This window comes from Nannospalax galili, unplaced genomic scaffold (assembly GCF_000622305.1).
Source record: "Nannospalax galili isolate Female #2095 unplaced genomic scaffold, S.galili_v1.0 scaffold487, whole genome shotgun sequence".
NCBI classification, from domain to species: domain Eukaryota; kingdom Metazoa; phylum Chordata; class Mammalia; order Rodentia; family Spalacidae; genus Nannospalax; species Nannospalax galili.
The window spans coordinates 1,020,958-1,035,148 of record NW_008357047.1 but is presented as its reverse complement, the minus strand read 5'-3'; the positions used below and the strand labels follow the sequence as shown (position 1 = coordinate 1,035,148).

At 38.4% G+C, this 14,191-nt stretch overlaps 1 protein-coding gene across 1 annotated transcript in view; it reads right to left on the bottom strand.

The window, feature by feature from the left end:
* The window catches only part of Malrd1 (MAM and LDL receptor class A domain containing 1), a 721,844-nt gene that overhangs the window by 106,509 nt on the left and 601,144 nt on the right, over window positions 1-14,191 (bottom strand). Inside the window, exons 34-35 of the mRNA XM_029557135.1 lie at window positions 9,685-9,810; window positions 1,252-1,318 (exon numbers count right to left, since the gene is read on the bottom strand). Coding sequence (XP_029412995.1) covers window positions 1,252-1,318; window positions 9,685-9,810 — 193 coding nt within the window. The remainder of the gene's footprint in view (window positions 1-1,251; window positions 1,319-9,684; window positions 9,811-14,191) is intronic.

The following is a 14,191-nucleotide window of genomic DNA, read 5'->3' as shown; positions in this document are numbered from 1 at the left end:
ATTCTGATCATTATGACCCTTCCTGCAATCACTCACCTCTATCACCCCCCCCATTCCCAAGTCTTCTTCCCACATTTATTACTTTTGTTGTGGTTGTTGTTTGGAGACTCACTGAGTTTAACCAGTATCATCTGTGTGAACACAGTTAGAGCTATGCAATAGAGCCTGATGGGCTCCTTAGTGGGTACACAAATGAAGACAACGACTGTCCCGCCCCAGAATCCATCAGTAACCAATAGCTCAGCAGTGAGGGTAGGGCCCTTTGAGCTCCTCCCTGATGAAAAACAAGCTACCTTTCCTAAAATATTAGTGTTGACACAGAGGATGTAAGAACATAAATAGCTATTAATTAATCAGTGTGTTCCAGATATTTGTGTTTTGTTATGATTTGAATATCAACCGCCAATCACTTTTATAATAAGCAAAGTAATATATCCAGCCACTCTGGTAGATTAAAAAGTCATAAACATAAATGTAATGGAATATGCTTCATTTCCCTTGGAGTTTACTGAACTTTTTGCACAATTCCCTACAGGGTAAGAAAGATGAAAATCAAGCAGTCTTTGTGACACAGTATTAGTAATTCCCCAAAGAAATCACAAGGTCTTGTTTTTTTGTTTACCTTTGCTTTGAGTATGCAAATGTATCCCTTATCTGTGCTTTAGTTCTTTTCATCAACAGCCACCCCAGAAACCAGAAAAATTCTTGGTTATGAATTAAGTTTATCTTTTTTCATTAGAAAAGTCAAATACAGAATTTGAAATCAAAAAGGAGAGAAAGGAAATACAGACAGTAAATATATCTTAAATAAGAGAACCCATGTCAGATACAAATCTTTTGATCTGAGTGTGGTGGCTCCTGTCTCTAAACCCAGCCCTCAGGAGAGGGAAGCCTGAGGAGCAGTGAAAGGTCAAGGTCAACCAGGCTACAGAGTAGCCTGTGTCAAACACAGGAACAAATATCTTTTGAAAAATCTTATATAAACATTAAAAGCAAGAATAAGTATTATTGAAATGATGCATCCTACATGCTAGAGAAATGTTTAAAAATATGTAAAAATACACATTAAAAAACTATTTCTTGAAATATATTCACATCTTCCTTTATCTTACACATACAGAAAATGCAAATTAGTTTCATAATCTGCTATTTTTACCTTAATAACTATATATTGATTTATGTTATATCAACTTCAAGACAGAAAAATGTCAGATAAAATAAATGTAAAAATAAAATAGATAATATTCTTACCGACACACAGGACCATATTTCTCAACCACACAAATTCCACCATTTCTACAATAATTTATGGGACACTCTGAAAAAGAAGCATCACAAAGGCCAACAGTTAATTATAAATAATATTATGTGGGAGGAGGCTGCATACTGTTAATGTATTGAACCTAATCTCCGAGGATAACTAACTTCTCAGTTGCTAAGGTCTACATACCTGTGCCCACTCCTCACTCCCAATTAGGTCAGCAGCCCCTGTCTTGCTTTGGGGATAAATCACTCATGCATATGTCTCCATGTCTGTGACAGGTGCCAAAGCGTTAAGTTTGTCCCTTCTACCCCAGGCACTGCTATTTCATTGCCTGGCCACCCCTGAGTTCATGTTTAGAATGATCATATATTTTCAAAGATGGTGTACTGACAGGTTAAATATTTCAAAATATTTGAGCTGAGTATTTTCACATAGCTTCTATGGTAGAAGCTGTTCATGCTTTTAGCTCGCGGGGGTGCACGCATCGACCCTGACTCCTTATATCTTCACTCCCTAGTCCTGACGCACTAAGGCTGGCCAAGGATTTGGTTTACTCAAGGCCCACCTTGCTTGTCTTGTCTTTTTTTAAACACATCTGTTTTGTCAGGATACCATTCCATCCTTTTTGGCTATTATAACTCTAATACGTAATAGAAAGCCTCATCATCTTGAAGTTTTAATACAACAAATTTATCCTGAGCACCTATTAAATGCCTGACACCGAGCTAGGCCCTGGAAACATGATCATTAATAATACAGGCAGCTTAACATGCTTGGTGAGGCACTAGGTCCTGGAGCCAGCTGCCTGAGTTGGAATCTCAGCTCAACTAATTAGCTGTGTAATACAGGGGAAGGTCGTTAACTTTGATGTGTGCATTTCCTCTCTGTTACACAGAACTAAAGAGTATCCATCTCATAGCAGTGCTGAGAATGCTAGAGAACACCTAATTCACAGTAAATCCTTAATAAATAAGGACTCCATAGGGTGTGTTGGGCATGGTCCCTGCTGTTCCTGACCTTCCAGGCTCACAGAGGATGCAAAACAAGTGAGTACGGCATTAAACACTGCACGGGCTGTCGTGTCTTGGGATGGATATACTCAAGCGATAGGAGCAGCAAGAACAACACTACAGTAAATTTGGGGGTAAGGCGATGCTTTGTGGATCAGAAGCAGTCATTTTTACTTGCCAGTGATATATTTGTGTGTGAAGGGAAGCCCAGCGCCCTCCAGGCTGAGAAATGAATTCAGTGTGTTTGAAGAACAGCGCAAATTCATTCTGGTTAGACATGTGATAACAGGAGGGCCAGAGATACACAGGCCCAGAGGGTATCCACTCATCCAGGTTAGGATTTTGAGAAGGGCCTGGTATGCTTCGGGCATCGGTTGAAATGGGCCAGGTCAACAAGAATGTCAAGACTGAAATGGAAGATCCAGTTAAAAGTATTTCATAGTAATTGTGGAAAAAATGATTGTTACCTAAATGAAAGGAGTAGGGCTGGGGCACAGGAGCGAGAGCTCTGTACATTTATTAGATATGCAGATGCTGTAGCTGAGAGTTTTGTGATCACTTGGAAGAACAGCAAGTGAAAACCAGAGCGAATACCGGAGGGAATACCAGTTTCTGGCTGGGACAATGGCTAGTTGGAGGCTTCATTCATTGGATGACTGATGATAGAGGAAAATTACAAAGGTACCAGGTTCACTAGGCCCATCTCTCCCAAAGCATATATAAAGCCTTAAGGACTTCTGAGAGGCACTCTCAGACCAGCCAGGCTACAAGAAGAGGCTCACACCAACTAAGCTACCTAGAAAGAACACTCTCCAACCTGCTGAGCTTTGTGGAGTTGTGCGATGAGCTCCAGGCTTCCTGCTTTTGTGAGCTGTCACCAGCACTGGAATGCATCTGTCTTTGAGGCAGGCCTGATGCTAGAAATAACCCCAATAAAACTCACTGCTTCACCAAGTTGGACTTTGATGGAATCCTTATTTTAATCTGTCATTAGTTTCTTATTTGGGGTTAGCAAATGTTTGTTCATGTCTAACCAAGAACAGTGTCACACAAGAGGGACACGGAAGAGAGGCATTCTAGGGCATCAGTACCTGCAGCTCTGGTCCCATGAGAAATATAGGGTAGAGAACTGGAGTTGAGCCTTCTCTTCATAGTCAGATATCATTATGTAGTAGGCTTGTCAAAATCCCTTTGCTGCCATTGTTATAGGTAACATGGAGTGACACTAACGCAGCCTTTAAGTAGTAAACTGAGCTTGGGGGAAGAGAGAGAGAGAGAGAGAGAGAGAGAGAGAGACAGAGAGAGACAGAGAGACAGAGAGAAAGAAGGGAGGGGGAGAATCATTTACTTGAGCTGATAAAAATGATTATCATGAAGAAAAAAAAAACAGAAATTTTATGGAGACTTTATGGGTTGAAGTAAATACTGGGGAAAAGGACAGCTTGGGAGAGACTGATGAGCCCATCACTGAGCATTCCCAAGGCGTGAGGAAAGACGGGAGCAGGGGCTCCGGGAAACGGTAGTCGGAATGCACTGCATATTAGATGTTAGATATTCAGTAACTAATTAGACATTCCGTATCTAATATGATCCTTTTTGGTTTTCAAAATTTTAACTATTTGTTTTCCCAGTAGTGTGTTTTCCATTTTGGCTTCCTTCAGTTTTATTTAACTACCAGACAGAGGGTACAGTCTTGAGAATGAGAGTAAAAGCCTTTCCTTTCTTATAGTAAGCACCTGCCTCTTTGAACAGAACAGATGTGAAATTTCCTTCAAAACCAAGAAATGCCGTGGTGGCACGGGCCTCTAACCCTTGCACTTAGGCATGGGGATCTCAGTGAGATCAAGGCCACCTGGTCTACATAGTAGGCTCCAGGCCAGTTGGGACTACAGGAAGAGCCTGTCTCAAAACAAGACACAAAACAAAACAAAACAAAACAAAAAAGACAAAACCAAACCAACCAAAACAAAAAAACAAAAGCCAAACCAGAAACAAGAAACAAAATAAAAAACTAGGAATGAGCTGTTCTGACAGAGACAGTCCACCAAGACACCAGACCGCAAACAGACAAACACAAGCAAACAGACACGAGCCTTTCATGTTTCTTTTTCCTTAAGTACAATTTCCATATTTTTTCTTATTATGTAACAACTCTTCTTTTTTAAAAATATTTTATTTATTATTTTTATTTTATGTGTATAAGTGTGTTGCCTGCATGTAAATGAGTGCACCCGTGTTGTGCAACGCCGCGGAGGTCAGAAGATGGCTTCGGATTCCCCTGGAACTGGAGTTAAGGCAGCTCGTAGCTGCCATGTGGGTGATTGGCATCGAACCAGGGTCTTCTGCAAGAGCAGTCAGTGCTCTTAACCATTGAGCCATCTCTCCAGCCCTAATTTCCATCTTCTTTAAGTAACAGTTTTCTACTACTGGAAATCCACTTAAGTGTGTGCTGCTGTCCTGTGTCAGAACACACATACATGTCACCTCACATTTCCTTCTGGGGTCATTAATGTTCATTCTGACCGCTAAGGGCAAAGCACAGCCTTGCTGCTTGTGAGCTCCAGCTGTGGGAATCACCATTTGCTTTGCTGCATAGTGGAGCACTGAGGAAAGATTGTGGCTCATGGATGGAACAAGCGGTGTATGCCAGTGGTGTGTGTGTGTGTGTGTGTGTGTGTGTGTGTGTGTGTGTGTGTGTGTGTGTAATTGGGTATATAGCAGGTATCCTTCTGAAAGCGCCATCTTACCATATTCTGTTTGTTATGGAATTTTGTTTTGTTTCATTTTGGGGACAAGGTCTCTCCTTGACCTGAAAGTCACCAACCAGGCATCTACACATCTCTGCCCTCCCAGAGCTTGGGTTACAAGTATGCCTCCATGCCAGGCTTATTTTAGAACACAGTTTCAGTGGATTAAACTCAGTTTTGCGCACTTTCAAGGCAATCACTTATCAACTGGGCCATTTCCCCAGTCTCCATGCTGATGGTTTTGAGGACAGATTTATAGATTTTTTTCTGTGAAAGTTTTATAGATTCATAATGGAAATTAAATGGAAAGACAGTGAGCAGAGTATTTTCATCTTTAGTCTTCTTAAAAGCAATTTTGAACACTGAGTAGGTGAATGAGCAAGGGGGCAGATATGGCTACTTGGGAACAAATGAGTCCAGTATTTGCAGTGGATGATATAAGAATTCCTGGGGCATATTGCAATGGCCACAAGTCTCGAGTTCTTTAGTGACAGTGACCTCTCACTGACTTGTAGCCCCAGAGTTGATTGTTAAGATCTCGTGTCTGGGGGCCAACACAACTCACAGTGATTACATAGATATGCCCTCTGTAGCGGAATTCACATTTCATTGCATTCCAGTGCATCACTTTGGACAAGGACGTCCACACATACAAGCACAGATATAACTTTTAACTGCAAATAAGCAGTTAGGCACCTACTTTTTTTTCCTTTGAATAAATACAGAAATTTTAAAAGTATCAGTTGCCACACTGGACGTCGGTGGGAAGATGGATAACCACACAAGCCCTGAGTTTTCCCCTGTGGCACCTGGCCCAGGGTACTTATGAAACATGTGGGTTTGGGATTTTATGTGCAAGTTCTTCATCTATAAAGTAAGCATATATGTAAGGCTCTTGGGAGGATGGAAGTGCATTAATTTGTCACACTTTTGTACTTGTGTGTTGTATATAAAATAGTAAATGAGTGTTCTCACTCTGCTCCACATTCATTAGAGGGGGAGGCAGCCTGGAAGGCTGGATGTCACTCCTGTCTCTTGCTTCTCCAGCTTCCCCTTGTCCTTCTTCCTTCATTGGTATAATCACCAATGCCAGTACACTTTCTGAAGGCCTCTGAGTCAGGAATGTCTAAAGAGCTTGGCGTAGTTACTTCACTTAGTCCATATAACATTATGTGGGATATTTACCACAACCCTCATTTTTCAGAGGAGGAAATGGAAGCTTCATGTGATTACCCATAACTTCCTTATGTTAATAGCAAAACCCAAATAAACTATAATTAAATCCTAGTCATCTAATTCCAAGACCTGTTAGTCTAAAAATGCCAAATGTTTTATTCCATTCAGTTTCAATAACATGGTGCCCTGTGTACTGTGAAGATAAGAACATATATGTACAATAATATCTGTACATAGTTTCAAGAGATGTAGGGATCCTAGAAGAACTTATAAAACATGCTTAGTCTCCAGAGAGTAGACATTGTTTTGTACGTCTTGTGTGTTTGTGTGTATGTGAGAGTGTGTGTGTGTGTTTGCATGCATGCTTGTGGAAGTTGTAGGAACAACTTCGTGTGTTATTGTTCAGGAGATACCATCCATCTTGCTTTTTGAGACAATTTCACTAGGATTCAGGAGTCACTAATATTTGCCTAAGATGGCTGGCCAGCAAGTCCCAGAGATCTACTATCTCTGCCTTCCCAGAACTAGGATTGTAAGCACACACCACCATGTCTGGCTCTATTTTTACACTGGTTCTGGGGATCCAAATGCAGGTCATCTTTCTTGCATGGCAAGCACTTTGCTGATTGAACTACATCCCTAAGCCCTCTTTTATATATCTTAAAATCCCAGCACAAGGTCCATAGGTGAGGTACCATGTCTCAGAGATGTGGAATGGTCATTGCCCAGGAAACTTTTGTGTTTTGATTTTATTTTAAACCCTCTGAAACTTTATTAAGCTATGTCATCATCATCATCATCATCATCATCATCATCATCATCACCATTACCATCATTACACATTACATAAATGATATATTTGTGATATTTTACTCTACAATTTTATAAGATGCCATTTTAAACTTTTTCCAATGGAAGATCGTCATAATTATAGTATTACTTTAGCATAAGCTTTATTAACCATTATCTTTGTAGATAACTCAGAAAAAAAGTACTTCTAGTTTAATTTTAGCTAGGTGAATTCTGGTCAACATTTTTCTCCTGTGGCATAAGTCACCAAAACTTGAAAATAATATAGGTTTTTATTGTGCTTAGGAACAGAAAAAATTCATTGAAATTTACATAAAGTGCCTGAATTTGATGTTCTTGTAATGACTTAAATCCTGAGGCGTGTGAGGCAGATGCTCACCATCTGCTATGAGACCACTGTGGGATTACTGGCCACTGCAAGAATCGGGCTCATCAAACTCTCAGGGAGGCTGACCTTACAGGAAGATAATGTTTGAAAATACAGAGAAATGCATGGTGTATGTTGCCAAACATGTACTATGAATCTGTCTTAAAGGCAACATTTGATTGATGAGCCCAAAGCATACAAAATGTAAATACAGAAGGCAACTATCACATGGATTTCCTTTCTGGTAACAGCCTCACCAGTTCTGTATGTCACTCTAACCAGGAGCTGTGTCAACATGACCTGCACTTTGTAAGTGAACTGTAAGTAAAGGGTGCTTGACTGTAATAGGCACAGTAACAAAAATGTGTTCTCTAGTATTAACTATAGAGTGTCTGTCACTCACTATGAGTGGCAAGTCTTTTCTTTTTCTGACCTTACTTTTAAAGGTTCATCACATCAGTGCAGACAATAAATCACAACACAGTATGATTTGTGCTCAGAAAGGGATGTCCTAAAAAAAGCCTCACCTTTATGTGGGCATAAGTAAAGTGTCAATAATCCCAAAGAATAGAATCTCATAGCTTTCTCACTCCATTTACTCATAACTTTATTTAGTGGCAGGTCTTACTATGTGCTCCAAACTGGGCTCTAGCCCACCATCTCCCTACTCCCAGCTCCCGAGTGAGGAGATTATAGACCTGAATCCCCACTCATCTTCACTCCTCACCCAGCTTCCTCCTTACTCCCTTTGGCTAGAGTAATGGCCACGTATCTGAGATCCAAACATGCTTAGTAAAGACTTAATGTGAAATTACATTGTTTTTGTATGTTGCCTTTGTGTATTTGGGGCGACAAGACCCCCTGTTTTCTTCGCCTCCTATTTTACTCATACAATTCGGTAGTGTGATAAATGAATCTTTTGGGGACTATGATTGGGTCATGCTTTTCTCACTTATTTCATAGCATCATTTGTGTCCTGACAGATAGAAAATATATTTTTCCATGATTTGACTTAAATAATTCCAATCAATTTAGGAAAATTATTAAATATATCTTTTATTACTGATTCATATTATCTTTTAGTTGTAACTGAATTATATCACCTCTGAACTATCTCTTGCATGAAATAAAAATTTACAGCAGTAATAGCCTGCAACATATCAGGGAATTTTATCACAGTTGTGACTCACCCAGGACCACTAATGAACACTACCAGCTCTTACACTCCTGAGCGTTCAAAGCTCAGAAGCATGGTCCAAAAGCAACCTAAGATTTAATATGTTTATTTAAATTTCATGACTAAATTATGTAACTACTCCTAAAGAAAAGAAGGAAAAAAGATGCAAGTTTTAAAAAATACTAAATTTAGATTTTAGGTTTGTTTATTACTGAACAGAGCAATTGTCAGAGATTATTAAATATTAATGACCTTAGATTATATTGTTTTAAATTATAATTGGTACTTTTTTTCCTTTGCGTGTATCTGTGTACGTGGTGTTTGCATTATATGTTAATGTACATGATCACGTATGTGTGCAGGTGCATGCATGTGTGTGTCTGTGCCTGCAGAAACCAGAGATCAACAATGGGTATCTTTCTTCACAGCTTTCCACTTAAATTTTTTATGTTATGTTATTTTTATTTTATGTGTATGTGTGTATTGCCTGCATGTAGGTGAGTGAGCCTGTGCCATGCAATCAATGCCTGTGGAGGACAGAAGAGGGCGTCAGATCCCCTGGAACTGGAGTTACTGGCAGTTAGCTGCCATGTGTGTGCTGGGGTTAGAGCCCAGTTCCTCTGCAAGAACAACCAGGGTTCTTAACTGCTGAGCCATCTCTCCAGCCCTCCACTTTAATTATTTTTTTTAACACAGGGTCTCTCATGAATCCTGGAGCTCGGTGAGTGGGCAATAGCAGCTGACCAGTGATTCCTAATGATCCTTCTTTCTCTGCCTCCCCAGGATTGCCTCCCCCACCACACCCACCTTTTTACATGAATTCTGAGGATCTGAACTCAGGTGCTCATGCCTGAACTACAATTACTTTGCTAATTGAGTAACATCTCTCACTTTTTACTTTTCATTGTTCTGTGAATATTGTATGAAATAAGCAAGAATCTATTCTTTGTTTATAAACATTTTTATAAACCTAGCACTTAATATCAACAATCTTCCTGCTCCAAAAGCAATAATAGAAATGTATGCCTGTTATTATTTAGAAAATCTGCTTTTAATATTTTAATATTTAGTATCACCTGTAAATTTAGTTAGTAGTTCACATGGCAAAGAAAATCTGAAATGAAGCAGAGTACCTGAACAGCTAGACTCATCAAGTCGGAAGTCCATGCAGTGGACCACACCATCACAGCGCTGGTGAGCTGGGATGCAGCTGTTTGATGAGGTACATGTCAGAGCTCCATTAGGACAGCTTTGATTGGCTGAAAAATGAAAAAGAACAATGATCAGGGTAGGCAGTATGTTTGTTTTTAATGCATTTCCCATAAAGAAATATTTATTGTAGAACCCTTTAAATTTTCCATATTATATTTTAGAAAATGGTTCTCTTTGAATAAATTTGAAATTAACTTGAAAATTTCAACAGAAGAAAAAAAGATTTTTTTGTCATGACTTTTTTGAGAAAGTAGATTTTTTGACTAAATAACTACTTCAGTTTATTTAAAAAATTACATATTCAATAGTAGGATAATAATCATTTGCCAAACATTCATTCTAATGGTCTCAATTTTACGCCACCAAATTGATTTTGCAGTCTTAGTCTTTATTGGAAGCTCAGTGTGCTACACGCGTTCCTCTACGGTGCTGGTAATATCATGATGGAAGCATAGTAGACCTTCCATAGACCCTTGCTAGGGGCCATAGGAGATTTTGACTGACTCCAAAGGCTAAGCATATGAAGAGGTTAGAGAGTCTATGCACCAGAAGACCTTGAAAATCTTGGGGGAAAAAAGTGTGTTTATTCAGCCTCATGTAGAACACTCACAAGTGGTAAAAAAGAAAAGCAGAAATTCATGTTGGTCTCAAAGAGAAAATTTTCTGTGGTTGAGAGGGCAGAATTCTAAAAGACAATCTTTTTGAAGAATAAGAAATGACAAAAAGAGACGAATTATAGACAAGTCTTTCAAAAAGTTGGCATTGGCATGAGATGTAGATAAAAGAATAGGCTTATTTGTTTGGAGTGCTTTGCACAAGTTTAAATGTTGTAAGAACTAGAATTCTGGGGTATTTACAGTTTATGTAGGAGAATCGATAGCAATTGATATTTGAAGGCCTTTACTCTAGCAAAAATAAACTTTCTTTCTATCAGAAGGTTTAGACAAACTTGTGGTGAGGTCAACATATGGAGTACTATCCTGCCATTGGATATGCAATTTTTCAATAGATTGAAGTGGCATTTATTTTACAAAAGATCTGCTTTCTCAAAAACTAATGGCAAAACAAGCATAGCTCCTGTTTGTGATACAGGGTTTTGCTATGTAGCCTAGGATAGCCTCAGACTATGACCCTCCTGCCTCAGCTTCCTGAATGCTGGAATTACAGGAAAGTGCCAACATGCCTGGCTTAATAGTAGTTATAATTAATTATATGGAATAACACAACAAAAGTAGGGGGATTATTCTTGATGATACTCTTAAAGTAACCCAAGATTTTGACCAGGTTTTATTGGTTAATATCTTGTACAGGTGGCCCACTGACATAATATGAATTGAAAATGCAGTGATAAGGAGCTGTTTATTAGAGAAACTGTATTCATAATGAAGTCAGAAATGTCGGTACCAATGGGAACTTTTGAATTTTCTGTAGACCAAAGAATGAGAATTTATGAATCAGTTACCTGAGGTTGGAGTAAAAAAAATGTGTTACGCAAGGGACCTCTGAGGAGGGAGGATGGAGAGGGGGTCTAGGTTTGTGGATGAATAGGAGGAAGAACTTCTAATTCTGCACAGACCATAGGATAACTAGGGATGACCACAATTATTTCAAAATAACTAACAGAGAAACACTTGAATGTTCTTAATACAAAGAAGTGACATATCTGGTGTGATGGATTTGCCAAATATCCTGATCTAATCATTACATGCTGTTTACCAGTGTTCATACGTCACACATTCATATGTATGTAGGGTTGCTAACTCTCAACTGAAAAGTAAAGAAGGAATTTTGGTATTTGGATAAGGGAAGCAATTCATCTGCATGTTCTTTTATCCAGTATGCTGAATGGCTGTAGATATTATCCACAGGCTAAACTCAGCCATATGCTGGGATAGAAGCTAAAGAAACTTTTTGAAATATCCCCATAGTTCAGGATCCCAGGGCCAAGAGAAAGAACAGAAGGTCAGGCATCAGGAGAAGCTGCATAAATGATCCATCAATGTTAGACAGAGCTGTGACAACAGACAGAAGCACCAGTAGTTGACCCACTTCTCACTAGTTGCTAACATGTCCCATGAAAGTTAATGTCATTTATGATGATATATCATGTATCATGTTCCTGTCAATGATTTATAATTCCGGTCAATGTTTTATAATTGGCCATTAGATGTTTCAACTATGATTTCAGTGTCCTTTAGAACTTTTCAGTGATAGTGTGGATTAGTTGTCTGAATTGGCAGGATTCTCTTAATAATAGTGTTCTGTTGATTCAACACTGGAATAATGGTAATTAATCCATCTTATAGCCGTCTTGTACGATTATGTGAAATTAATACGGTCAAGCACATAATCATACATAATAAATTATCATTCTTTCACCAGTTTCATTGAATATTAGATTCATTGAACAACAAACTGCTAAGATATTTCAAAATAAAAGTAGTAATTAGTTTTAATTAAAGGAGACAGTGCATATCTGTACTTCTCTGGGTTAGATTTGCAAGTTCTGTGAGTAGCTTCCTGTTTTTATTCTAATGGCCTGGGACTAAAATTACTCTGCTGTTAGGAAGACTGAGTGTCTTTCTTTCTCTCTGTTGCTCATACTAACCTTTCCTTCTACCAGTTTACCTGGCCCCTTACAGGGTTGAACCCAGAACTTCCTACGAGCTAGGGAAAAACTCTTCTACTGAGCTACATACCTAGATCCCCTTATGCATGTCTTATAATTCTCATGCAGCAATTGTGACCTATATAAGGATTTTTACTTTAGGAAAATTACTATAATTAACCATTAATGAATTATTTTTAAATAACATTTACCAAGCGAATTAGTTAGAGCCACAAACTGTTTGGCTATTTAGGCTTATTTTGGTAACAAAGAATATCTTTAAGATGAAGATAGATGGAAATAAGTCTGTCTGCAGACATTAAAACATGACATCTGGAAGAGAATATGGCAAAACATAGATATTGCTAACAGAAATATTTATAAGCCCCGATTTCCTATGAATTTTATAGTTTTATTTGAGCTAATTTTGAAATGTTTCTCTATTATTTGGGAACTAACAGGAGAGGAAATACAAAATCAAAGTCTGGCATCATTTTTCTATATTCAATATAATGTCCTTTGCTTTATGAATCTCAGTTACTATATGTGTTTGTGTTTGTATTATATATGTAATTAAATTCACAGTTTGTCACTTATTTCTAAAAGGACACTGGTGAATATTCATTAACTTCAATGTGACATCATATAAAAATCCACAGAAACAAAAATGCATGCACACTCACAAAAATAGTATGTGCATATATATACACATATAGATAAACATATAAGCATTCATACATATTCATTTTTACAAACACCTCTTCATCTTCTAAGAGTTGGGGAAATCTTGTATTTTCTAGTTTTCTTAGTTTGAAATATAATTTGTTTACAATTATATATTTTATAATGCTTTAATCCTTTGGAGCAATTCAGATCTCCCTTCTCCTTCCTGAGAGTTTAGTCATTCATGTTCATAGTATAATCTGAGCCTTACAATTTGGTTTATCTGAACAACCTCTTTATTCCACTAATGTATATTCATAGGTATATTCCCAATAAGATAAACAACTTTTCTTTGTAAAAATTAAAATCTAAACATATTTCAAAATTCCACTATTACTGTTGTCTTTTTCAGACATTCCATAGGAAAATAATTCTGTTTTATTTTTCTGAGATCCTTGCTACATAGTTCAGTCTGGCTGTGAATTCATCATCTTCCTGTCTAGAAAGCTCTGACTGTCCAATTCTGCCTTTGATGTATTCTTTTAGGAACATTAAGACTCCAAGAAGCAGGAATAGAAAACAAATGCAGATTGACATCACTGCATACAAGTGCTTTGGAACACTACCTAGTCTTTCTGAAGAAGCAGTACACTGGGTCATGGTTTAGTCTAGTCTCCTGTTTCCACACATATAACAATATTAGGCAAAAAGGCCATCACATAAAAGGGCTCAGAGACAAGACCAGTATCAACATTGGCAAGACTCTGTATCAGAGCACAGCCAAAAAACAAAGATCAGGATTGCTGGCCCCCATGCTCTGGAAGCAAGTAGAACAGATGCTAACCATATTTCACACAACAGCCTGAAACAAGGGCTTCCCATCCAGCCCTGGCTCATCACAACACGCTAAACCAGAGCTCACTGGTTACAGGAAGTCACACTCATATAGAGTCTGGAGAAGTTGGAAAGGAGAGGTAAGAAAAGGAGCATTCAATTGTAAGACTAAGAACCATGTTTCCTAACGCACCTAATTATAACTGATTAGGGGCGGGAGAGATGGCTGAGCAGTTAAGAACACTGGTTGTTCTTGCGGAAGACCCCGGTTCGAATCCCAGCACCCACATGGCAGCTAACAACTGTCAGTAACTCCAGTCCCA